The 25,880-nt window shown below is 42.8% G+C and overlaps 1 protein-coding gene across 2 annotated transcripts in view; it reads right to left on the bottom strand.

The window, feature by feature from the left end:
• Positions 1-339: 339 nt before the first annotated feature.
• TOP1 (DNA topoisomerase I) overlaps positions 340-25,880 on the bottom strand; it is a 69,544-nt gene continuing 44,003 nt past the window's right edge. For both annotated transcript variants that reach the window (XM_087749810.1, XM_087749812.1), the window contains 16 exons: positions 24,023-24,118; positions 22,708-22,783; positions 21,601-21,698; positions 16,929-17,044; positions 13,498-13,619; positions 12,646-12,768; positions 10,987-11,174; positions 10,197-10,341; positions 8,971-9,114; positions 7,585-7,770; positions 5,920-5,988; positions 5,163-5,277; positions 4,309-4,436; positions 3,089-3,183; positions 2,153-2,302; positions 340-1,752 (listed from right to left, as the gene is read on the bottom strand). In XM_087749810.1, coding sequence (XP_087605936.1) covers positions 1,650-1,752; positions 2,153-2,302; positions 3,089-3,183; positions 4,309-4,436; positions 5,163-5,277; positions 5,920-5,988; positions 7,585-7,770; positions 8,971-9,114; positions 10,197-10,341; positions 10,987-11,174; positions 12,646-12,768; positions 13,498-13,619; positions 16,929-17,044; positions 21,601-21,698; positions 22,708-22,783; positions 24,023-24,118 — 1,954 coding nt within the window. In that variant the 3' untranslated portion in view covers positions 340-1,649. The remainder of the gene's footprint in view (positions 1,753-2,152; positions 2,303-3,088; positions 3,184-4,308; positions 4,437-5,162; positions 5,278-5,919; positions 5,989-7,584; positions 7,771-8,970; positions 9,115-10,196; positions 10,342-10,986; positions 11,175-12,645; positions 12,769-13,497; positions 13,620-16,928; positions 17,045-21,600; positions 21,699-22,707; positions 22,784-24,022; positions 24,119-25,880) is intronic.

Below are 25,880 nucleotides of genomic sequence, written 5' to 3'. Positions count from 1 at the left end.
ACATTAGCAGCTGTGGAAAGCGTTATCCCTTCCAAAAGCCAGCCACGGCCAGGTGCTTCATTTCAGATCCCTGGCATTAGGAACCCACGTGCTCTCAACTCACCCCTGATGAAGACACAACTGCTGGGTCAATCCTAATGCACCTGGCCCTTGCCATGGCCCTTGCCATGCCCTCAACGTCCTCTGTGCAGCCCTGTTCAAACGAGAAAGGCTCAAGCGTCTCACTACGGAGGCAGCAGAAACAACATGGTGCCAGGCCCACCATCTCCCCCCCAACCTAGGGACCTTGGGGACCTCATGGCCCAGGGCCCGAGGTGAAAGAACACACAGACACCAACACTCAGTTAAGTTGTAGGAATTTATTTTAAATAACCTACAGTTGATTAAAAGGGAATTCATGATAAAAATAGAAGATACTTGTTGAGGAAAGGCTGCAGGAAATGGTCTTCGCACACACACTACGCTAACAATGCCTCTAAAACTAATGATTATAGCAAAAAAAGGTTTCACATTAAAATTCTGCTTTTTAATTTTTTAAAATTTTTTTACACAATTACAAAAGAAAAAATAAAAGCCCTAAAATCTTGATTATTTTCCTTTTTGGACCGATGCTCATTTCCCTCGAAATTTATTGACCTGTGAAACTTCTTTTTACACAATAAAATCTTTCAAGTAAAAGAGGGGAGTGGGGCTTAGAAAAAAAGGGGGGGGGAAGGTAAAATAGTCTGACAAACCTAAAAAGTAGATGTTCTTGAAGTGTACAGAGCATGTTCAGAACAAAGGGTGATGGGAATGTCATTTGTTGCCAATTTCACTTGTCCTCAAATTCCACACGCATCTCCCCATCACACGGCCCCCTCCCCCCACCCGCTCCCCAAATCTACACGATCTTTAAGATCAAGAAGAAGAAAAAAAAAAGCTGTTTAAATATTTTAAAATAATTAAAAGAAATAAAAATTCACATTTAAAAAAGGAACACTCAAGTCAGGAGGCCGATTTCCCATCATGCTTTGCTCTGAACAAATGTGGTAGATATTTGTAATTCATGTTCCAATGCCACGACTGTTTCAAGTGACAAATTAAAAAAGATTGGGGTATTTCCATGACTATAGTGACAGCTGTAACAGGTGCGTTGGGTTTCTTAAATTTTGTTTATTTGTTAAATTCTGAAATGGGGCAGGAGGGGGAGGGGAAGGGCAGGGGTTAAGGAGTCCATTTTCTATTAAAATATAGAAGTTATTGCAAAACCCTAACTGTAAAAACGCACCAATATAATTGGATTTTGTATACAGTAGCTAAAGATTCCCACGCTCTCAGTGTGATGGTGAATTTGCCTGGCGGAAGGTTGACAAATCCCCCATCCACTTGCCCTGCCTCAAGAGAAAAACCACACAAACCAGACAGCTAGAATTTGGATCTCTGAAACATTTTTAAATAAGTTGTCCATAGGACAACTGGCTCAGCTCCTTTAGGATATTTCCAGGTTATGCTTTCTGCAAGATGTTGGCTGTTTTATCTGATGCTCACTTGCCCCTTTCCTCCCCCTTCCCCAGCATCCAAGGACAAGTAAGGCTCACAGTTTATCAATCTCCCTAAAAACCAGGCTACTCCCCCTTTTTTCCCATAAAATTCAGCTCATTAAAAACAGGTTAAAACTCATAGTCTTCCTCTGCCATGTCGATAGCCCAGGCAAATTTCTCTCGTTGGGTTTTGTTATAAATCTTCTCTATAGGGATTCCCCACTTCTTACACCTGCAGAAGAGGAGACACTGTTAGAGTCAACACAGCACAGGCACTCAACCCCTCGCTGTGCAGCGCAACTGCTCTCCCCCGGCACCTTCCTAGCTCCACTCCTTTACAGGACACACCACCCAGCTGAGGATGACCAGCCTCCTGGTGTTAGACCCTGCAGGTTCTCAGACCCACCACCTCCCAGAGCAGTGCTGGCTTTGGCTGGCATGTTACACTTGCCTCAAGAGACTCTCTTATAACTTCCTGAAATCATTTGAAGATACAAGGGAAGGCCACAGAGACAGAAGTCTCAGGCAGGACAGGGGCACTGCTCTCAGCCACAGCCCTTGTCTGCTAACTGGGGGGACAAGACCCAAGTGCAGGGGAGGTTCCTTCCAGCACACCCTGGGCAGACGCTTACCAAGCAACAGAGATCCTGGGATCCAGATAGTTGAGTTTGGAGGTGCCCAAAGCGATCTGCTTGTTCTCCTCCCTATCTGTAGCCTGAACCTCCAGCTTCATCAGTTGCTCCTCAATCCTCTGCACTGCTTTCTTCTTGCTCTCCACTGTCCTGGGGTGGGAAAGAATCAAAGCATTTACTGCCTAATGCCCTGCTGGGCTTGAGATTGCAGCACTGTGGGAATCCAAAGGGACTCTGCTCAAGGTAAGCAATGCCACCAGCCACAAAAGGCAGGTGTGTCAGCACAGATGGTGACACAAAACACTCAGCACATGCAATTAAGAACTGACATTTTCAAAGAGGCAGAGCAGAAATCTTAAGCAGCAGTTTTGTTTAAAAGGGTTGGAAGCAACAGCCTGAACTGTACTGATGCTACACCCACTTTAAAACCAGCCCATCTATGCCTCTGTAATAGTCATGCTGTGATTCTACTTTCAGAGCTCCCTTAACTCAGCATGCCTGTGGCTATTCTGCAGAGACCACACGGAGTCCAAGTACATCGTCTGCACCACAGGCTTCCGACAGAGCAGCACCCAGAAAAGTGCATGTGCAATTGTGTAACTCCTGGCTCCCCATTAAGATGGCAATGCTGCACACCAGATCCATTCCTCTGCTTGTCCCTGGGCAGCAGGGTGGTTGAGCACTGGTTGGTGCTCAGCTCAGAGGGATGACACAGAAGAGACTAATGCTAGTGACCACATCAGGAGCTGCAGTGTCAGACCACCCTATAGTCCTCAGCTCAAAGGTCATTTCTTCACGCACAGAATAAAGAGGGGACAAGAAAGCCTGAGGAAGTCTTCCCAGATCACAGGCTGGGGAAACAGGACACTGGGTGAAGGACCCATTTGGAGCTGAGAGTACTGGGAGCATTGCACAGCCCGGTAACACCAGCCTTACTTTTTAGACTTCTCATCCCTCCGGACCTTGGCATCAGCTTTGGCGCTTTTCAGTTCTCTCCTGGCATCAGCTAACTGCTCCTTCTTGGCATCGATCTAGGAGAGGCAAAACCAGACGGCAGCACTGTCAACAAGCTGCTGACAACTGTGGCAGTCACCCCTGGGCAGCGTGACCCAGGGAGTGAGTTTGTGACCACGTTCAGAATTTACCAGCGCTCAGACCCACTTTTACAGAATAATTAGGCCATTGGCCTTTCAGTTTGCTGCAAAGCCTAGTGTGGTGAAATGTTCCCCTCAGAAAACAGGGCCCCACTCATTTCCAAAGACAAGGTGGCGCTGGGAGCCTTCTCACACAGCGACAACCAAGCAGGCGAAGGAATTGGCTTGGCCTGGGATTGGCCAACAGCCCCTCCAGGCAGCCTGTCTGCCTCCACTGTATCCCGCCAGTACCAGCTCTCTGATGGTAACATGGAAGGATGATCCCTGTTCCCTCAGCAGGAATCAGTTCTTGCCCCAGATCCTACAGGCTGAAAGCTGTTAAGGCTTCAGGCAGTACTTCTCCAGTAAGTTTAGGATTCAGGGAGATTTAGCATTTTGCAGCACCTGTTCAACCATTCCCCTTCAACATCCCCCAAGCTCTAAGATCTAGGGTGAAGGCAGCCATGTTAGGTGTTACAGAAGCAGGGGACACTGCAGTGCCAAACCAGAAGTCCTTATTGTGAAGGTTATTCTAAAGCCAGACCAGGAACAGACCTAACCCCTTTGGACCTCATGGCCTTCACCAGAAACAATCTGCAAAGGAAGAGGTCAAGTCAGAGGGGCATAATGTACTATGTACACAGCCTGCACTGACAGTGGCCTAGGGTTCATGCAACAGGAGTGGATGCCCGCTCTGGGTTCTTTAGGGGACACAAATCAGAGCTAGAGACTGTTGCTCTGAAGTTTCAATGGCAGCAGAACACATAGCTATGGGATGAAGGGCAGATAAAAAGGGTCTGGTCTTGGTCTTTACAAGTAAAAGACAACTCAGACTGAAAGGTGTCCCTTTCAGCTCAGTATTCCTCTCCAAGCAGGCCCATCTCCGAGGCACCACTAACCAACTCCTGAGAGGGAAAAGCAGGCTCTGCTTCCGTTTCACCCCAAGTGAAAGGAAACGTGACTCCCGAGATGCAGCACTTGGAGCCCTGCCCCAGCCCAAGAGCTGGGCAAGGGTGGGGGTACCTTGCTCTGCAGGTTCATCATGGACTTCTCGAAGGTCTTCGGCGGAGCCCTCTGGTGGTTACACAAAATGGCAACCGCTCTGTTGGCACGGTTATAGGAAAGGATCTTCGCTGGGATGTTGTCGTCCGCTGCAAAGTACAAGACAGTGGTGAAAAAGCAGGTTCTCCAGGGCTGTGCAGCCCCAGCCAGCGTCCCACCAACTCTGCAAGCTCACAGTCACTGCAGAACTGACCTTCCCCTCTGATGTGCCAGTCTCAACACTGCACTCTAATTACAGTCCTGACCACTTCCATCCTGGGCCCTAACTCTTTCTGGGACGGTTTCTTCAATAGCAGCAAAGGCACTGTTTGCCACTCAAGAGAGGGGAAGCACATCCATGCTCAGAGCAGAGGACAGCAGGACCATACTGCTCAAGACACTGTTGGGCTTCTCAGATGCAACGTGCTCACTTTGTAAAGTTGTTAAAGTGTAACCTAGCAGTGCTTGACAGAGAGGTTGTGAATGAGCAGCCAAGAAACACGGGGCTGTTAGAGATGCATCTGCCTTGCCTGCCACCTACAGCACTTTAGAATTAACAGAAAGCAAATAAGAGGTTTGGTAAAGGACAGGCATAAACTAACAGGCACACCCTGGTGTGCTCCCAAGTCAGCTCTGCCCTGCCTCATTGCTGGGCTGCTCAACTACCCCAAAAAGATTGTCCAGCAGCAGATTTTTGGTCAGACCTCAGCTGTCTGACATTTGCACTGGGAGAGGAAGTGGTGTACAGATACAAGACTTGTGGCTAAGCCAAGGAAGCCAGGTCTGTATTGCAGGATAAGCTCTGTTCCCCTCACAGTTTCAAGGACAAGACTTACGATTAGTGAGCTCCTTGAGCTGCTGCTGTAGCGTGATGGAGGCATTGTAAGTTCGGAATACCTTGGCTGTCAGTCCCTCCATAAGGTCTTGAAGGTGTTTATTTAAGATACTGGTCTACGGAAGGAGAAAGGAGATGACAGTTAGCACTAGAACCGACCACAGCATTTGTGAAATCGCTGGATGCACGGCTGATGAAGACATGCAGCTCAAGGCTGAAGCCTAGTGTACTCACACCTGACCACACCAGAATGGCCACAACATTACTGAAACCACAGGAAAAGTGAATAAAGAACCAAGAAGTATTAGATTGGTATCAGGTACCACAAGTGGCCAAAACTTTTCTTCAGTGTGGAGATTTTGGTTCCCAACAGGTAGAAATGTGCCTGTCCCATCCCAGGGAAGGTGCCTGAACCACCACAGTGCTCCCATAGAGCCAAATGGGCAGATGGGGATGGTGTCTGAAAATCTGTCACCTCACACCATCATCTTCTCTGAACTCTGAAAAAACCTCCCCAAGTCAGAGCCAGACAGGCTCACCAGGACCAAAGCCCATCGCTTCAGGAACCTGCAGGCACAGTGGATGATACAGACACCAGACTGAGACAGACTCTCACTGCTTTTAGGCCGCTCAGGCCAGCTCTGGAAGAAAATTGCTGCTGAAACCATTTCTGGAACAGAGCAGCTGTTATTGTCTGGTGCAGAGTGAGCCTGTTATGGTGCTCTGCCACCATCCCTCACCATTAACTATGTGCTTACATTGAGGCGGTCAAAGAGGTCATCCTCAGGCTGCTTGTTTTCCATGAACAGCTGAAGATTCTTAAACACCTGCAGGAAAAGAAAACCCGTAACTTCAGGCACAGAGACCAGACAGCGCTGGGTAGCAGTAATGCATATGGAGGCAACACTGCCAGGGAGCCACTTAAACTGTTTTCAGGCAACAGTGACGATGCTGGATGTTACTTCCCAGCAGGCAAAGACTCATCTCTCAATACAACGCTTGTGTTGAAGGTTGCTCTCCAGCAACAGGAGTGCTGAGCATTCAATGCCCTTTATCCTCATCCTTTAGATCAAGATTGCAGGAGACCTGATTGTGCTCTGGCTTAGCTGCTAACAGAGAAAGAGACCCCAAAGCTACCACCTTTCCCTTACTCTCCATTATTACTCTAGCCAAAGAGACCCCTGAGCCATTTCCCATGGAGTGACGCTACCAAAACCCAACCCTTCTCATTGCTGCATTAAATGTTTCATACAGTTCCATCCCAAACAGGTCTCACTGGGGTAGGGAGAATAATCAAAGCATCTTTGATTATACAGAGATCACAAATCCCAGCTCTGCCTGCTCCAAATCCCCAGTTCCCAGCTTCTCAACAACACGCATTCTTCTCCTATAGACGCCTAATATAGAAAGACTTCTATTTCCACAATAATCAATTCCCCATTGTAAGCACTGAAGAAGAGACACCAAGAGATACCAACACCAATACAGTTATACAGGAAAAATGTTTTCTTCTTTAAACAAGGAAGAATTCCAGCACACGCTCATTTCTATAGCAGCCATAGTTTGGTTTTTTTCCCAGTTGTTTTGCTCCCTAAGAGGTCAACACTTACTGCCAATTGTCATTACAATTACCACAGTATTATACATGTGGTATCTAACATACTGTGCTGACTGCAGAGCTGTGGGCCAGATGCAAAGCTGTTACACCCACAAAAACAAAAGGCATTTTGGGTAGTGCCCTCCAGGTTCACACTGCTGGATGGGGATTTATTCTGGAATGAGGTCAAGATCACAGCTGATTTGAAATTGGTGGATGACAAAGAAATAAAGGAATTAACATTGCCTAGGAAAGAAGTCTTGGTTGGTAGATACCTAGGTTCATAGGCCAGAAGTATCAGCGCACCTACTCTGTAGGCTCTGGAGCACCCAAGATCAAGGCCTACCTCAGTGAGGACTTGGCTCCAACATGAACAAAACCACTGTGACAGAGAAGCTAGTATCATCAAAGCCCAAGCTGAACTGCTACTCCCGTCCAGCACTGTATTTCAGAACCTTTTATGCTACTACTTGTCATATGGGCCTAGAACTCTACCATCTACAGGTGACAAAACCAACTCTGCTGACCAGAATGAGACCCAAGAAACTCATCTAACATGGCTGTTACAGTTACGTTATGCCAACTCTTGACACTGAGACCACAGGGAAGAGCACTAAGATGCTTAAACATCTCATCTGCTGAGTTATGTCACACCACCACAGCCTTATCTTCCGTGGCACTGCCAATAAAAAGGGAAGAACATTAACTGACTTATTTTCTGGCTAGGTATCTGACCAGTGACAAAGCACTGTTATTGCCATCAAAACTGCGTTGACCACATTTTTCTGCAATTCAGTCTGTGTATGTGTTTGTGAAGACGCCTTACCCTCTTCTCCACGGGGACTTTGTTGTAGTATCGGATGGAGTCTTTTCCGAGGAAGTCAAACTCAACCACGTATTCCTGGCCATCCAGTTCAGGATGCAGCTTGATATGTTCTACTCTCAGAGAGCAGCAGCCCACAGTGTCAGCTGTCTCTCCTTCTTCTTTTTCATTACCAGCTCTCAGGGCAAGCTACATTTATATCAAGACAAGAGAGGTAAGCATTTCAAACCATCCCAGTAATGTAGGGATGCTGTAAATTTTCACACTGGCCTAGAATCAGCAGTGTCCATAGGAGAAGAGAAAGGGAGAAAAATGCATTTGAGTGGATAAAATTGACACTTATAAAATTCTAATAAAAACAACCTTTAAAAAAAACAACCTTTAAAGTTCTCTTTAAACCTGTTTTAAATAACGCTACACTAAAGCCACAAATCTACCAATCTACCAGAACACCTCATTTTCTTTAAGAGAAGTTTACACCAAGATGTTTTATCATCTTTCACTCATTAAGTAACTCAAACTGTAAGTTGGTTCTGACTAATGGAAATCCATTTCAAAACGTTTGATATTTTTTTAAAAAATCAAACTGACTCCCACGTGAACTCAACCTGATACAAAATAATAAAGTTCAGTTGTTCATCTTCTGTGATCCTACCTCTTCACTGCACACTAAATAAATACACTTTAAATAGCATATAGGACACTTTGGGTTATATAAATAATCTAAAGGCTAGATTTGGCTGCATAAAAAATGTGTTTTAACAGTACTGGCTAAAAAAATTTCTCATTTTTGAAGAAAAGCCTTCAGTGTTCATATGAAACCACAATTACTCAAATCAAAGTTCCCTGGTTTACACGAAACCATTTTGAACAAACCCTGTTAATTTAGTTGGTCAAGACACCACACACTACTAGGGCAACAGCTCTCTGGGAACTCGTTTTAAGTAGCTTTAAATGCATCAATACAACTGCAGTTTTCTTTACGCTGTGGTGAAAAAATTAGCATAATTATGAAACCTCACAACTGTGACCTCAAACTAAAGAGGTGACAAACCAGCAGAAATTCCGAGCAGGAAAACTGAAACAGCTGGAGACAAAAGGCCCACACAAACTTCCCAGTAATCCAACTGGGCGATTCTGGAACCAGGCTGTGAATTTTGCCTGAACTAAAACAATGCTGCCTGAAATAGCCATGTTCAGTACAATAGTTTATTGCTCTGGATTCCAGGTAATGGGAAGGAAAAGGAGACGTGAGCCTGCCCACCAGGAAGTCTCAGGATACCTTAGTAACTGGGCTCAGTTCTGCCTTAGGAACAGACACACAGCGTTCCCGAGTATTCTCAGCAGGACAGGAAAGGTACGAGGAGCGTGCTGGGGAATGAGCCTTACTTTATCAATGAAGTACAGTGCCACGGCTCTCTGCCGTACTTTCATCTCTTTGGATTTCCAGTCTTCTCGATATTGATTTCGGATTTTATCTACGCACTTCTTCAACCTCCGAGCTGTCTCATACTTCTGCCAGTCCTTCTCACCCTGCAGAGAAAGTTGGAATCGAGTCAGCATCAGAAAGCAGGCAAAGGATCAGTTCCAATTTGCATCTCAAGGATTGCAAGTCTGTGTGTGGCAAATGGTCTCACTGTACAAAAGCACTGAGATTTTACTGCTAAACAGCTCAGCTTCAAACTATGCTGCCACACAGCTGTAAGCCATTCAGATTTCCACGATATTAAACGCTTCCATGGAAGTGACTATAAAGACACAAGAGATACTATGTCTTCCATGCTTCTCAACATACAAATGGTTTCCTCTGTTTTATTCAGATGATACTTATGTTCTTTCAGCTGTGTAATTAAATACCCATAAAACATAAAAGCAACATCAACAGTTCATCATCATTATTATATATTCAAGCCATCGCAAAAAGAGGGCACGAATTCACAAGGAACAGATATTTTTCCCTATACTTGTAGGACAAATCCCTTGTTTCCAATCTAGGAAAAAAGTCTCTTAAAAAAAAAAAGACTTAATGAGAAGATCTTAAATCCTACCCCTGAAACTGAAGGCTACTTATCTTTCAACAGGTTTATCATTGCTTTGATGGAACTGATCCGTTGACTGGTTATTTGCTCCCACAGCAGGGTTTGTTTTCCTTCAGTCATGAGCTCCTTACCAGCCTTCTCAGCCAGTAGCCTGGCCACGTTTTTAATTTTACAATAGACTACTTAGCAACCCATGGTCAGAACTTCATTACATGATCAGGCAGGGTAAGTTAGGGCCAAAAGCAGATAAAATATCCACCAGAGCAAGTCTGTTCTTGGATAAATTGCTTCCTTTTAGGTTTACACAGAGTAAAGGATTCCTACCAGGAATGACACAATGATGCTTTTCAATAGACATTTTCCAGATTTCATCTGCTCTCCTGTGCAGCAATTGTATTCTTTCTTTTCAAGGGGAACAGAAGCACAGAAACTTTCCTATGTTTTTCAATCAGTGTAGGATGAAATAGCAAGACAGCTTTACTTCCTATCTCTCTCCGAGCCAACAGCTACGTTTGCTTCTTGAAGACATGACCAGTAAGATTTTATTTTATTTTCTTTTTTAAACTAGATCTTTACCTTAATTCTTGAGCTAGGGTTCAACATGATGTATTTGATAGAGCCTTGGATGTTCTCAGTCCATGACACCAGCCAGGTAACCTTGTTATCATGCCGGACCTCCTTCCATTTGTGTCCTGGTGGAGGGGCAGGGATCTTGGAGTCCCTGCAGAGAATTACAAAACAGCAAATAAAAACTATTTAAAGAGACTTCCACAGCATCAAAATAGAGAAAGTAATGAATACCACCACATAAAGATAGCACAGGGGACAAAACTGAGGCAACATAACTACATAGTTCCACAAGCAGGAAATCAAGTGAATCAAAGTGAACAGTCAAAGATCAGAAATTTAACTGCTATCAATATGTATCTGCTGAAGAATTATACTATAGGTGGGAACACACGTTGCTAGGACCAGCTTTGATTTGTGGACACTGCAATAGTGTGGACACGTATCAGGACAAGACTGAAGAGAAGCCCACCAAACCTTAGCCTTCGACATCAAGGAAGACAAAGTAGGGCAACCTACCTAGAAGAAAATTAATTTCTGGCAATACTAGCAGGAAAGACTGTTCAAGCAGATGTAGGCTGCAGGCATGAGGAAGAAAATATGTTGACAAAGTTCTACATGAAACCCACGATAGCCTTGTTCAGTCTTTGCTTGTATGACTCAGTTTCTTATCCATGTAAGAATAAGATAAGCAGCATGCATATTTCTATATGCTTGAATATCAACCTATATAGGATTTTAAAAAAGAAGCTATCCTATCTAGAAAGCAAAGCCAAGGTGTGAAGCATCCAGTGCTCACTTGCTGCAATTAATGATGATGTCTTCTGGCATGATGCGTCTCTTCAACATGCCCATTTTGGGATGGTTCCCACGACCTCTGAAGAGACCTGGGGGTTCGATCTTGAAGTTGGCAATCCTCTCCTTGTGGTTGTCCATCACACAGTAACCATATTCCTTCAATAGCCGCTCATTCTCCTCTTTGATTTTCTGGAAAAAGCCCAAAGCAAAGATGATATGGTATACCCAGCACCACACACATCTCTAAGTGCCAAGACTTAAAGAATTTTGATATTTGAACCACATTAATGCTGAAGACCCAACTCAAAACCAGATCACCATCACGCCAAGTGCTGTATCAACACACAGAGCAGCAGACTGTCCAGAAAAGCATTCATAAATGCAAGCAGCACAAACAAACTGGGAAAAGGGAAAGAATGTGCAAAAACTCTCTTAAAACTTATATTTGAGGGAAACAGACTAGGGCTGGTGAAGACAGCTACAATTTTGCCACAATAGAGGCATTTACCTCTATCAACATACCACAGCTACAAGGGCAGCCCCAGCACAGTACTGCTGCTTTATAATCTATATTCAGCATTTGACATCCACCGGACTTTACATCTTGTTGTTTATGTACAAAAACCTCAGACTTGTGTTTGAACTCAGCATTGGAAAGCAGGCAGAGGAATGTCTCCAGTCTGCCGCATGTCAAGCCTGTGTCAGCAAACGGTCTCATAACTAGAACACAGTCTCCTACGTAAAAATGTGCTGAGATTTCACTGCATACTTCTGTGCTTGAACTTTAATTATATGGAAAGAAAAATAAAAACACTGCAGCCCAAAATAAAACATCTGACCCATGGACAGCACTGGTGCACCCGCTAAGAAACTAAGAGAAAAAGCCCCTTCTGTTCCATTATAATAGGTACCACGGATGGAACTGAGAAGGGCTCACCCCCATGTTTATCAAATGGCAACAACAATAAGACATGGGCTCTCTATTTTGGTGGGACCCCTCTGACCCCAAAGGCCATACTTCCAAGCTACCAGGCCCCTCACTCAAAGGACAATTAGTGTAGCATTGCAAGAGATTAACTGAGAACTTGGGGCAAGTTTCCAACTTCCATTGCAGTAAGTCTCAATCATCTAAAAACTATTTATTTCTCTCCGCACAAGCCACTGTAACCATGCTACTGGAAAATAAAGTTCGTTTTTTTATTCAGAAGACTGCATTACCTGATATTTAAGATTTGTTCTCTCATTTTATTCACTAATGTCATTGCTGCACCCCTTCCACCACCCCAATTTTGCCCTCCAAACCCAAGGAGCTTCTAAAATGAAAAGCTATCCTTAACTGAGTATCCACTGCTCATTACTGGCCAGGGACCAAGGCTCCCATGGAGGTAGCACCTCTGATTCTCTTTATTTACTTGAGCAGGATCAGGAGCCTTAGCTCTCTCAATACCATTTTAAGTCAGGATGAAGATTCAGCTGTAAACACAGTGCTTTGCCCTACCTGAGCTGCACAGTAAAGATTCCTACAGTTAACATGAAAGTAATAATTTGAAAGCTAGTAAACACTGCTTTATAAACGACAAGGCAGGCAGAGGAGTGATTACACAAAGATGTTTACAAGCCAGCTAAGAATCAAGACGTCTCCTAGAATTCCCCCTGGTACCTGTTTCTCCTCCTTGGACATCTGTTTCCTAGCTTCCGTTTGAGCTTTGAAATACTGGCTCATGTGGGTGAAGTCACACTTGCTGAGGTTGGTGATAGTGCTCTTCTCTTCAGAGGTCATTTCCTTGCAGAAAGAAAGGAGTGCCTTAAGTTTTCATACATAGTAAGTTTTCATGCATAGTAGAGCTTACGCTACCCCAGGCAGTTTGAACAGGGAACAATAGACATGCTCTCACAATAAACCCCCAAGAATCCCCAAATTCTTGCACATGCTCACTCCAGCTAAGGTCAAAGAGAAAAGGACACAAAGCAGAGCATATGGAGTGCTGGCCTTCCAGCGGTCTGATCTCTGTGAGCGCTGGCAAGGCTGCACCACCTCCCAAAGCACTCTCACACTGAACGGTGGCTGGGACTGTTGAGGGATAGGGAGAAAAATCCAGTAACCCATTTAGGAAAACTGCATCAACTGATCTAAAGGTTTGATCTTATGGCTGGTAAGTTCACTGAGGTGACGTTCTGAGTTTTAGGTCTTTGGAAGGGGTTTTCTTCTAATATAAGGCTGACTCTTCAACAAGGCATGGAACAGTCAGATCAGCTATAGCCCATCGTGTTATAGCAGGCAAATTTGGTTGGGAGAAGCCTGACTTTGTTGGTTTAGAAAGGTATTTATGATAGGGTCCTTCCTGGTGAAACTACAGGATAAACTGGAAACTTCACAGCTACAATCTGAGGCAGCTTTTAGTTGCCCCAAGCTAACTTTCCTGTGCATGGAACAGTAGCCCCTTTTCACTGCCCAGTGCTGAGGAGACACCGGCCATGCCTGCAGTCATTGCGGCCAGGACTACACGCATACCTTTCTCCAGTCTTTGAAAAAGTTTTTCCTGAAGATCTCCTTTGTAGTGTACTCATGATCAAGCATTTTTGCAAAGAATGTGGCAACTTCTTCTGCTTTGGTGCTCAGCTTCATGACTTTACCTACAAAGAACGGTTTTCTTTTTAAACAAATGGTAAAAAGGAATTGAAGCCAGAAAGAAGATGTAGTAACTACCTTAAAGGACACTGTTTTTACCACAGAGAAGTTCTTCTTAAAAATGTTACATAGTACAGCAAATTGGATGGACAAAGGAAACAGAGAAGCACAATTGCTTGACTTTCATCATAAACATTTTGAAAAAAGTTTCCTCTGGAATCTAACCATTAAAAAAAAAAAAAAGCAACAGCAATCTGATGAGACAGGTCTGAGAGACGCAGGGCAGGAAGGGAAAAAGGCCTCCTGCAGGAAACCCCATGCTGAGACACCCCAGTACTGTGTATGCTCCTGGGGAGATACTGCTGTTTGAAGTGAAAGAGGCAAGGGATTTTATTAAATTTCATGTTCCGGCACTCAGACATATGGGAAATACAGCCTCTGTATTCCTCTTCTACCCACAGAGGGACTCCGCTCTGGAACACCCCTTCTAGCCTTTAGCTATTTCTAGCCAGGAAGAGCCCTTCCTATGTATACGCCACAAATAGGCTGGAAAGCGATGCCAAATATTTAACTCCCCTTCATTGCAGGGAAACATGTCAGGATTCTGCTAATCGTTCACTTTTCTGTGGAAATGCACTCCTGTGTCTCCAAATCAATCTCAAAAGCCAGTGATTTTTAAAAAAGACTGAGCTTTCAGTGAATGGAGAGGTCACGTTTCAGCTTCTCTGCAAGACTGCAGTACAAAGTGAAATTGCTGCAAGGGAGGACTTTAAAACACAAGGGAAAAGAAGCTGCTGCAACATCGAAGCTGTGGAATCGACATCTAACATTCCTATCGAGCGTCTCTTTGGTCCAGATTGCATTCCTGACAACACTTGAGGTGCCAGTGATCTCTGTGAAGGATTTTGCATGCAGCTCACATCTCCAGCTAGTTGCAAGAAATATTTAAAGTCCCAATGGGCTGGAAGACAGTCAACACCTGTGGATTTTTTTAACGACCATTTTACTGCACAAAAGTCAATACAAGAAACGCTACTGTTGATTCTATGCTCTTGGAAAAAAACACCACACTTTTGATTTACTACGGGTTTTAAAAAGTTGCATCATCTCCAAAATTAAAGCATGACAGTCAGCTATAAAGCTTTAAGATCTATAAACCCTCGTAAAACACGACTTAGCAAAAGGTCCTCCCAACGATCCGAGAATATTCCACAACTAAACCAATGGTAACTCTGCCAATTTTTAAGCTGCAACCTAAAATACAGCATTTGTTTGCTTGTAACAGGAAATGGGGGAAGGGAGAGACAGCAAGGGAAACGTTTTTTCCAGGCTGCAAGTCTAGCTTGAAAGAGGCTATCAAGTTAGTAACATGTTATGGGGCTAAAATGACTGATATTTTTCCCAAATTGCTGAGGGCTCAGTCACCTTTATCTAATCACTTTAGAATATATTTCATTGGACTCAATTTCCTCTTTTTTTAACAAAGATTTGAAAAAGCTTTCAGTGACAGGGCTGGAAAAAAAACAAAACAAAACCAAAAAACGGTTTATTCCAGAGCTGTGAATTTTAGTTACCTGACTTAAAACAGACAGCAGCCAGGGGACATAATGAGCAGAAGAGACTGAAACACAACTGCCACCATCTACTCTCCTACTTTGCCCCATCCACAGAAAAACACGCAAGTTCAAGCCACCTCTAGGGTACGAGCAGTAGCTTGTTAACCCACAGTCACTCAAACATATAGTCAACCCCTAAAAGATGGTTTTGGCATTTCAGGCTCCTTCACCGAGTCTGGTATTGTAAGCACTAACAATAGGTCCAGCAGTCATTATGTTCTATGAAAACAGGCAGTCTCACTGCAATGCAATCACTAGGCAAGGGACAGATTCCTCCAGCGAGAGCCTGCAGCCTGGCAGCTGGCTGGCCAGCCACAGCGTGATTATTGGACTCTACAAATCATCCTAGGATAATCTTGAAATTAGACAATGCCTTGTGAGCACAGACAGCGGCTCTCAGCAGCTGCTGTGCAAATCAGACATCTGATTTTTTGCCTAGTTTCTCAAGGAAGACTTATGTGACTGCTTGATTTGCCAGACACCCCTGCTCACCATGTAATTGTTGAGCCTATTGATGAATTTCTGCCATGACAGAGACAGAGGTTGCAAAAATCCCTGCACTTCCTAGAGGTTTCGTGAAATGGGCAGCTAGATAGAAGAGGAGCTTATTGCTGCCTGCACCAAAGCGCTAGCTACAGTGCAATTTGCCCCTTCCCTTCTCTAGACAGCCAGAGACATATCATACATTCTTCAAGAAAGGAAAACAATTTCCAACTTCATATGAAGTTCTTATCAAAGCCTAAGAAAGAAGTCTGTAGACATCCCTGATCGCTGTGCTACTTGCTTGCTGATAGCCTTTAACAGGATGCAATACGTTTATTTCACTATTGTTGCTGAAAATGAATGCCACCTATTTCTCAGTATTTAAAAACACTGTGTCATGTCACATGAAAACAGCATGTTGCTCCTGGAAGAGTTCCATGCACAGATGTCCCCTTCACCAAAAATTACATTTTCATCCATTCAAGTGCCTCCCACTTAATTCAATCCTGGGTTAATTTGACCCTTCATTTAACATGATCACAGGACTACAAGGAAACACACGGGTCATCAAGTCTGGTCTCCAGCAGGCATCACATCATATAATCCCTTCCACGTGAGCCTCTAACAACCAGTCAGCCCAGCATATTAGACTCCTACATCAATTAGTTCTACCACATACAATGGTTAGTGAGTGGGATCATGACTTACACCACAGGGCTTTGTCCTTGAGGCCAGGGTCATCCCATGCATTCCTACAAGATCCTAATAATCTGTATCAAAATTCAATTGTCTTTTATTCCACTCATGCCACCAAATGATCATGAATTTCATCACAGATAATGGAAGTTGCAATTCATAAGGTTAAAGAAAAGAGAGCAAGCCTAAAGGTGACCAGTGATGAAGTAGTTACAAATATGTACTCTACTGGTTATACACTGCTACTCTCAGGCATAAGACACTCTCATACTGTTAAGTAACCTGAGAGATTTACCACCATAGCAGAGTGAGAACAAGTTCATCCCCATGTCAACTCGGTTCAGCAGGCTGTTCCTTCACTTCTACAGATCATTCTTTCACTCAGCCATTGAGGAACTTCTTTTAAGCTAACCACTAAACAAAACCACCTCCTCCTCTCTTCAGTCCCCGGAAGAACACCACGAAACCCTGAGAATGTTTATTTCTCTTCCCAGCAAGTGGAAACACAGATTAACTCACCATCATAATAAAACTTGACATTTTCAGGCAGAGGCTCATATGGTGGAGCAAATACAGGACCTTTGTGCTCTAGGAACTTCCATTTAATGCCTTCAGGGTAGCGCTCTTCTTCCCACCTTCAAGAGAGAAATATGAACCAATATAATTTTAAGCTCCTAATCTTCATTTTATTACTATGTGTGTATAAGAGTATGCTAAAGAAAAATCAGCAAGCAATCATTGCTTTGACAGGCACAGACCAAGTACAAGTGTTCAATGCACTGTCACCATTAATTTCCTTTCCCTCCCTCCTTTTTCCCTTTTTGTTTTTTTTCTTTCCTTTTTTAAAAAAGCACAACCATGTCCATGAACAGAACACTTTGGGTCACAGGTTATCTGATGAGACCATAGTCCTCACCTCCTATTTGCTGCTCTTTTCACAAAATCACACAGCTGAAAAAGCTTAGAACTTAAGAAAATGAAGAATTCAGTCTTGTAAAGCAGCTAGGATTATGCCAAATTAGAGCCAGCTGTGATCAGCATCAGGTCCAGGATGCCTGCTCAGCAAAGCCAAACAATTGCAGTATATTATGCAGCTGCTTTCAGATGTGGACAAGTATGACATTAAGGGCAGAGATAAAGAAACAGATGTTCATTTATGACCTAAATGAGAACAAACCTGCTTGGATGAGAAAGACTGAAACCTGCTTTGTCATTTTAAATTCGTTCCAATTCTTTGGGTAAGAAAAGCATACTTGAAGAAAAACAGAGTAGCACAGAAAAATTGCAAACTTGCCTTAAAGCACCTCTATACAAATGTTTTGCAAATGATGCATTAGGTATTGCAACACAGCAGGGCAGGCACCACCAATCCCACATTCAACTGAACAAACTCACAGGGTCAGCAATTCATCTACAGAGAAAAAGGGGTCCTGCCAGGCCAGTATCCTCCCCCCCACCCCGTTCCCAGTACTCTGTGCCCAAGCCACTGATTCCGTACTCCTCCCCTCTACGCTTCTTTCATGATTACCAGAACATTACTGCTACATGCTGCTGGCATAGGATTCCCTGCTGAGAAAGGCTATTTTACCTTAGTGATTAATCAACTGGAAGATCATTAACCTGTCACAGCACTTGGTCTTTGAATTGCCCAGACAACTTTGTTGAGCAGCCATGACAATTAAAAAAAAAAAAAAAAAAAAAAGTTTAAGCTTCCCTCTAGTGCCAGCCCTACGGAGCAGTCCTGTTCTGGGTGCAACAGCAGCTGAGAAAAGATGTGCATGTACTGCATGCATCTCAGGAATCGCGATGCACAAATACACATCACTTCATCCCCAGTGAGGTAACAGGGTTACCGTACAGAAGATAAGCACTGCAGAGAGAAAAGAGCTTCTACTAGAAGACACCCAAAATGCTCCACTGGTGCCTGTACATCAATAATTTAGGAACAGCAGCAGTTGTATGGGACACAGTGCTTTGCTATACTTAGAAAGGCACCATCTTTGACCACAGCACTAGAGCTGACTTTTTCTCATGAGAAGCACAGTAACATCTTTAACAGCAAAGCACACATTCCCAGCTATCAGTACAAAACCTGCATGTCAGATTTCAGTCCCTGGCTGGGAAGAAGGCTTGAGTAAACTATGTTAATATGAGAAACTAATATTGACATTTGAAGTCTAGATCCCAAATATTTACATTCCTAATGATTGTTTTTTAAATTAATTAGAAGCTAGAAATCTAAATATTTTGTCAAACACAGGCCTAGGTTCTTGCACACAGAAGCTCCTTCTAGCAAAATAAATCTAAACCATTTGCCTCTCCTCCCAGCCAGAAAAAGGCTATCCTCTCTGACAATGAGTATTTTTATTCTGGTAAGAAAAAAAAAAAATGAGGGAATTCACAGTAGCTACTACTTTACAGGATAGGTTTGTCATTCTTGCTTTTCAGCCGTGGCTTTTTAAGATTTATCGCTCCGGTATTTACTTGATGGGAAATTCTGTTCCTCTACCCATTCCTGTTCTTTTATAAAGGATGCATGCAAAAGGAGTACTAGAAAGGTAGAAGTTTAAATAGATAGCTGAAGCACATTGTGCCTTTTGGGAAGGCTACAAGGAAACATGGGATCCATGGGGTGTTTTTGAAGCCCAAAGCTACCAGAAAGTTTGCCATTAAAAGATCACAAACCATTCCCAATCCCACCTCCACCTTCCTAAACCTCGTACGTAAGCATTAAGACAAAAGGTAAAAGTAAGCCTCCTGAGGTTAGCCAATTTTTCATCCTCATTTGGTTTTAAACAAACAAACAAAAAAACCAAACCAAACCAAAACCACAAAAAAACCAACCAACCAAACAAAAAAGCACTACAGCAACACTGCCCAAGGTAGCTCCTGGTCCTAAAGCAACGTTCTACAAATGATTTTGTGGGAGCAAGGAGAATGCTGCCTATTAGGAAAGCTGCCTTACTGATTTCAGCAGAAACCGTGCTAATCAGTCATACAGGTTCCTTGATTAAATCCCACATCAAACCTGTCTAAGAATGCCAGGGTGGCTCAGGAAGGTAGAGCTGGGGAGGGTTTTTCAAGTGGAATGCAAATAGAGAAGATTCTTAGGGAAAAAAAAAAAAACAGAATATACCTCAGGGATATGTTATTTCAAGGAAATGAACTTGCTATAACACAAGGTGGGAGAAGTGCTCATAAGACATACTTCTGGATCACATATTCTTCACAGGCAGCAGGGTGTGAAAATGACCTCTAAAAGAGCTCCACATGGTGATGAATGAGGCCAATGCCTTGGCAATATCTAGCATCGAGTATTCACGTAAGTGACAATGAAAATGCTCAAGGCAGCAAGCACTTGAGGAAGCAGCCAGAAAAAGATATCAGACATTCAGAAAATTGAATCAGATGGAACGCAAAATGCCCTTAAGAGACACAACTGAAGTGCAGAGGAAACCCTGTCCAGCAAAGACACGCTATACAAAGCTGCAGATGGACGACAGGAACATCAGCCGAAGGATGCAGTTACCTACTGCCAAATTTTGCAATCCGTGCTTTCAAAGGCACTTTTCCTCAGCAGTAAGCACAAATCGCAGAGCTTAAACACAGCTATCTAGGACTGTGCTGCCAAGGCAGGTGAGGGGAGAACAGTACGGCTTTCCAGTAAAGGTTTGCTGTTGAAGGATACAGACTACAATAAAAGGGAGCTGTAATAACAGAATATTTAGACAGAACCAGCAAGGGCAGCTGAGACAAAGCCAAAAAGACAACAGATAGTTAAGGCTTAAAGAGACCTTCTGTAGCTTCCTATTGCTTCATGTCCCTGTAGTTTGTTACTGTTAAAAGCACATTAAAAATACGCTGTCAAAGGGATTGAGAAAAACAGTAGATTGCTCGGGGCGGCGGGGAACACGACAGGACACGGACAGACACAGACACAGAATCAGGATAGTTTTGGGGAGGGGCACGAAAACCAAATTTCTAAGAGAGTATACAAGTACAAAAAAAATGCAACTACTGATGTTCTGAGGAAGCTGTGACAATCAAAGAGAAATATGCAAAGACTATAAACACTATAGAAGAATTTTTCTTTTTAAAGACTGAACCTGAAAGGATTGAAGAAGATTGCAAAGGCATTCCCCAACACTCCAGATCTATTAAAAACCGCCAAATGATCTGAGAAAAGAAAACACTTGGAAACATCATCCCCAAAAGGTCATAAAAATACATTGCGGGAGATTACAGGAGTGCAAAAAACACACATGCTTTTGAAAATTAGATATGCATTATACTCAGGGAAGTACTAAGGCCCAAACTTCAAAACACACAAGTAATAGCTCCTCAAATCTAGCAATAACAATAGCTTAAATTACTGTGGATCGTTAAAAAAAATCCAGCCCGTTTCTTACAGAGAGCACTACTGATGCAGCACAGGCCTGTCTTCCAAATGAGCCATGAAGTTCAGATTTATTTAAAAAAAGGTTCTAAAAAAATTTAAGAGTGAGAGAAAGCACAACTTCAGTTGCTCCGCGATGTTACTTTAGGATCCTGGGCAAGACAGAAAGTGCTTCCCATTCAAAACTTATTTTCAAAATTCATTTTCCAAACAGCCCAAGCTTAACCGGTCACTTCACCAACTTTCATTTTTGTGCCAGAGGCAGGAGCAGGTTTGAAAGGCACACAGTTGACATCCAGCTAGAATAAAAAGGTGGACACCCACTCATGTTGTACCCTCTATATAACACAGATAAGATCTACTAGAATACTAGTTAATACCTCGGCATATTTATATATTCCTGCTGATACCCCCAAGCCTAGAAGTTTTCATATTGCTCTGAAAAGTGTCAGCAACGAGCAGGTTCTGGGCATAAGAATACTGGTACCTGATCATTATAGGTAGCCTCTACATTCTTTAGATAGGGGGGAAAGAAGAAAAAAAAAAAAAACAACCCACAAAAAACTTCTTTCTTGTTTTAGGTATACCAAAAAAGGTATTTCACTTCTACTTCAGAGGATGAACATAGTGAATGAGATATTTATTTAGAGCTTACCAGAAAGTAAGCCAATTATTCAGAACAAATCCTCATGAATCAACAACAGAGAAAGCCAGATGTGCTTACTCAGTCAGCATGTGAGGTAACAGGGAAAGCCCAGGTGCAGAGGGCAGCCTACATCATTGATATATAGTTACCATTTCCATTTTTGCTCCTCTTCTTTTTTCGGCTTCTTTCTCTTGTCCGCTTCAGGGACTTTCTTATCTTTGCTCTTAGCTTTCTTTGCTTTGCTGTCCTGCAAAACGAGTAAGAATCTGTCAGCACAAGCTACTCTATTTCCCCCCTCCCTGAAAAGATGTTTTAAAACTAAGAGACTGTCTCTTGGGGTATAAAAGTTTGACCACAAACAACTGAATTCCTGTGGCCTCACTACATAAATGCGCTCTTAGATCAGCCTATTAAGTCAAAGTCTGCTGACAGTCCCACTTATGTTTTAAGCCAAATTCTTTTACTTTACACTTGGGACACGCTAAATGCCCACACAGCCAGTTATTCTGCCTCACCTGATAAGCGGCAAGTCTGGGCCATAGTAACATGATTGCTTAGTTATAGAAACACCCTCCTTGGCCTGCACTAGTGTTATCTGGTCTGACAAATGCTACAGAGCACACCACTGTGAGGTGGCTTCTGGGAACGTACTGGTGTATGCTCACTACAGAGACACTTTTGTTGAAGGGAAAAATTAACCGTGTTACCAGGAGGTGCTTGCAACACGGGCCTCAGAAGGGTGACTTTGCTAGATGCGGAGCGTAGTTCATTAGTCTCAAATTACGGCTAACCTCTCTTTGCCAAGTCCCTCTCCAAACAAATTTCCACCCTAGGCTCCATCTAAAAGCTGTGTCTTTCTAGCAGCTAACCTCAGTTTCCTCTCCTCTGCTCCTGAACTGTCCTACGTCATCTGTGCAATTACCAGATGTTGTTAGCGAGGCTCCCCTACCCTCTGTGAGCTACTTAACAGAAGGACTGTGAATTGCCTGGAACAGGCTGGAAGTTCACATCCTGGAGGCATCTTCTCCATCCGTTGTTTTAAGAGTAGGAGAGAAAGTTTTCCTGACTTTTTATACATTATGGCTCAGATAAGTTAACCTGCACCATAGGTGAGGATCTACCACATGCAGCTTTGTCCCAGACTGGCCCCTGCCTTCTCACCCTTGAATCAGATTCCTCCTGCTCTACATAATTCAACACCAAATTGTCAGCTTTGCTGTTCTTGATCATAGAAATAAACTTGTCTTTCACATTACCTCTTCTTCCTCTTGTTTCCTTTTCTTTGCTTTCTTGATGTCTTCTGTTTTGATTTTCTTAGGTTTGTACTCAGCACTGTAAGAACAAAAAGACTAGCTGATGAAAATAATCAATTTTCCAGTACAAAAAATAAAGAGAAGTCATACTTACACAAAGTTTGTATGCACAAGTTCACACTATTTCTGGCATGTTTAAGTTCTAAAGAATATAATTTTATGCCCCACTCTCTCAGAAGACTGAATAAACCCTATCCAGCAAAACAGCCTACAAAACCCTAAAACCCATAAGCTGTTACTGTTTAAATACCTCTCCACAAGTTTCAGACTGCTGAAGCAAAAGTCTTCCTTGTTGAAGAATCGATTCAAAAGCGTGAGTAGCCGCCCAGTGATTACACGGGATGGGATAAACGGCCAAAAGCTTAGTGGCATGTTATACCCCCAACTCCTTTTCCAGTCCTCAGTCTGGGGTTTGCCCACAAGGCTCATTTTTTGCATCTCCCCTAGTTCAAATAGTAACAGAAGTGACTACTGGCAAATTCTTAATCTTTCTATTGCAGACATAAGATGGGAGGTCACAAAAACAGAAGACAGCAAATGATTACACAAAAGATGTCACACCTACCTCTCTTCGAAACTGAGAAATACCCCATAGGAACAGAATGCCACTGTGGTTAAACCCTTCCAATCCTCTAACTCCAGACTGCTAATAAGGTCACACTATCTAAAGAGCTGGATGCATAGATGGTGACAGATCACAGCGTGATCTAACTGGGCTTTTATTTTACTGGTTAGGCTACTATATTGGGCAAACATCATGTGTACTTTTCTTTTGATTTAGAGTAAAAAATCCTCAGCATAACCCACGACATATTTAGACTCCAGGCAAATCATGCCAAGCGGTGCAGGCAAACTTCTCCCCCACCCCCAAAGAGGCTGACAATGCATTTTCCTCCTCTTGTGCAGTCACTTCCTCACCCAACAGAAACCACTGCAGCCACGTAGCTAGCATAAATATCTCACTTGCTCAGATTTATGTTTTACAGTCTTTATCAGTGTCTTTTCTCTACCTACCTTCTGGGTTTTTTCTTTTTTATTTACTAGCACTGCAACATTTCGCAGCAGCAGGTAATGGTATTTTGCCTTGGACACCACAAATACTATCCTTGCCCTGCTCAGGTAACAGCACAAGAAGTCTGGTCTGCAGTCACCCATCTGAACAAGTTTGTGCTGACGACCTGAAATCCCACCTGCTCCCTATGTTATCTTTTTAAAACTAAAAGCAAACATCCGAGTCATCAGCACCCACGCCACTTACTCATCATCTTCTCGAGGTCTCTTCAGGGGTTTGGAGTCCTCTTTAGGCGACGCATAAAACCCATCATCATCTGGTTCATCTTTAATACGTGGTGGGCTACAAAAGAAGCAAAGAAAGGTGGTTCGAACTTCAAAGAGGAAGGAAACTAGTGACAACTCAGTTTTCAGAAATTGTCATCTGCAAAATGGGCATGTCTTCCAGTCCTGGAATGTGTTGTCATCTTAAGAGCCCAAAGACCTGAGGTGTCTCATTCTCAGAATATCCAGACAGCACAAGGAGAGAGTCCTTCAGCGTCTATGTATTTATCATTTCTCAAGCAATATCAAGATCAATTTCAACTCCTTAGATTCTACTGTGTTTCTTTGAGGTTTTGAGTAAAAAAACCTGCAGCTTCCAGCACTTTCAAATATACTTAAAACAAAACTGAAATGTATGCATGTGTGCAGTCAGAAAGCAGACATTATTTAGTTTCAACTCAATATCCTTATTGAGCCTGATAAGAAAGAAAAAGATTATCAACTAAACAAAGATGTGAAAGCTATTCCCCTGAATCTTTTGCCAACTAAATATTGAGGCATGTGAAAACCAGAAAAGGAAATGAAGATTTGGCAAAGTTAAACCGATCAGTCCCTTTTCACTGTCCAAACTGCGGGAAGCAAGCAATCCTCTCCCTTTCAACAGACCGCAAATATTAAATTAGGCTCAACATTTTCAGCCATAGTGTCCCAAGACACTAGTAATAAGAGGAAAAATAAAAAAAAAAAAAAAAAAAAAAAAAAAAAAGAGTATGAGTGCAAGAGAGACCATCCCTTTAAACAAACTCATTATTTTTAGATTTCACAGAAGCATTTCACTTATCTTCATAAAGAAAAAGATGTCTCAATAAGTCCAAAATTACTTTTTGAAGCACTTAGCACTGCTTCACTCAGGTAGAAAATTTAACACTGCCATCTTGGGCTTTCCTCTTCATAGTCAGTCAGCAATTTTTATATCAAATTGACTCAGTTTCCAAGTCAACATGCGGATTTTGCAATTGCATGGAGTGGGAGAAAAAAAAAGCAGCATTCTGCTTTGTAGATCACAGTCAGCAAGAGACATTACAGAGTCTTATTTTAGCTGGTAATGTGTCCATGAAGCAGAACAAGGTAGTTTGCTCTTTCATAGCCGTAAAGCCACTGCAGTGCGGGCAGATGCAACTCAGGGGAAACAGATACGTGCTGCCATAAGAAGCCATTTCTGTGGCATCGCCTGTGATTAACTAAGACACAAGCCTGCGGCATGTAGACAGTTGCAAAACTTCTATGGAAAAAGAGGTATTTGTCCCATTTAATTTATTCCCCCTTCCAGGCAGAAATGTAGAACTACTGTTTATTAAGTTGATAGGAATTTTATCTAATCTATTTTAACATTGAAATATTTCGCAACATTTTGTAATAGTAGGAAATAAAGTGTAATTATATTAAAAGAAAGGAGCTGTATGACCAAGCTGAACCCTGACTTGCATTGTTTCCAAGACTGTAACATTGTTCATAGTACCAAGTCTTAGGGAAGAAAATCAAAACCATCTGAGTAAGGACATTTTTCTCTTGTGAACTTGCAAGAGAACATTTCAGCAGGAAAAAAAGAAAATAATTACTTTACTCTTCGCCAGCTTTTGGTCCTGAAGAAAACACAATTGTAATGGCTCCTCCAAGCTTTCCTCAAACATGCAAAAAAATGCTCTTGGACCTAAAGAGGACCCAGTTACCTTGATATGAGAACACCCAACATCCCTGGTGAGATTAGCATATGCTAATTCTGCTGAATAGTAGAGGCTAGAAACAGTTATTATTAACTGTCTCCTACACCACGAAACACC

The sequence above is a fragment of the Nipponia nippon genome, unplaced genomic scaffold (genome assembly GCF_047370975.1).
Source record: "Nipponia nippon isolate SJK-2023a ecotype South Korea unplaced genomic scaffold, ASM4737097v1 scaffold_13, whole genome shotgun sequence".
NCBI classification, from domain to species: Eukaryota; Metazoa; Chordata; class Aves; order Pelecaniformes; family Threskiornithidae; genus Nipponia; species Nipponia nippon.
This window is presented reverse-complemented; position numbering and strand designations above follow the sequence as displayed.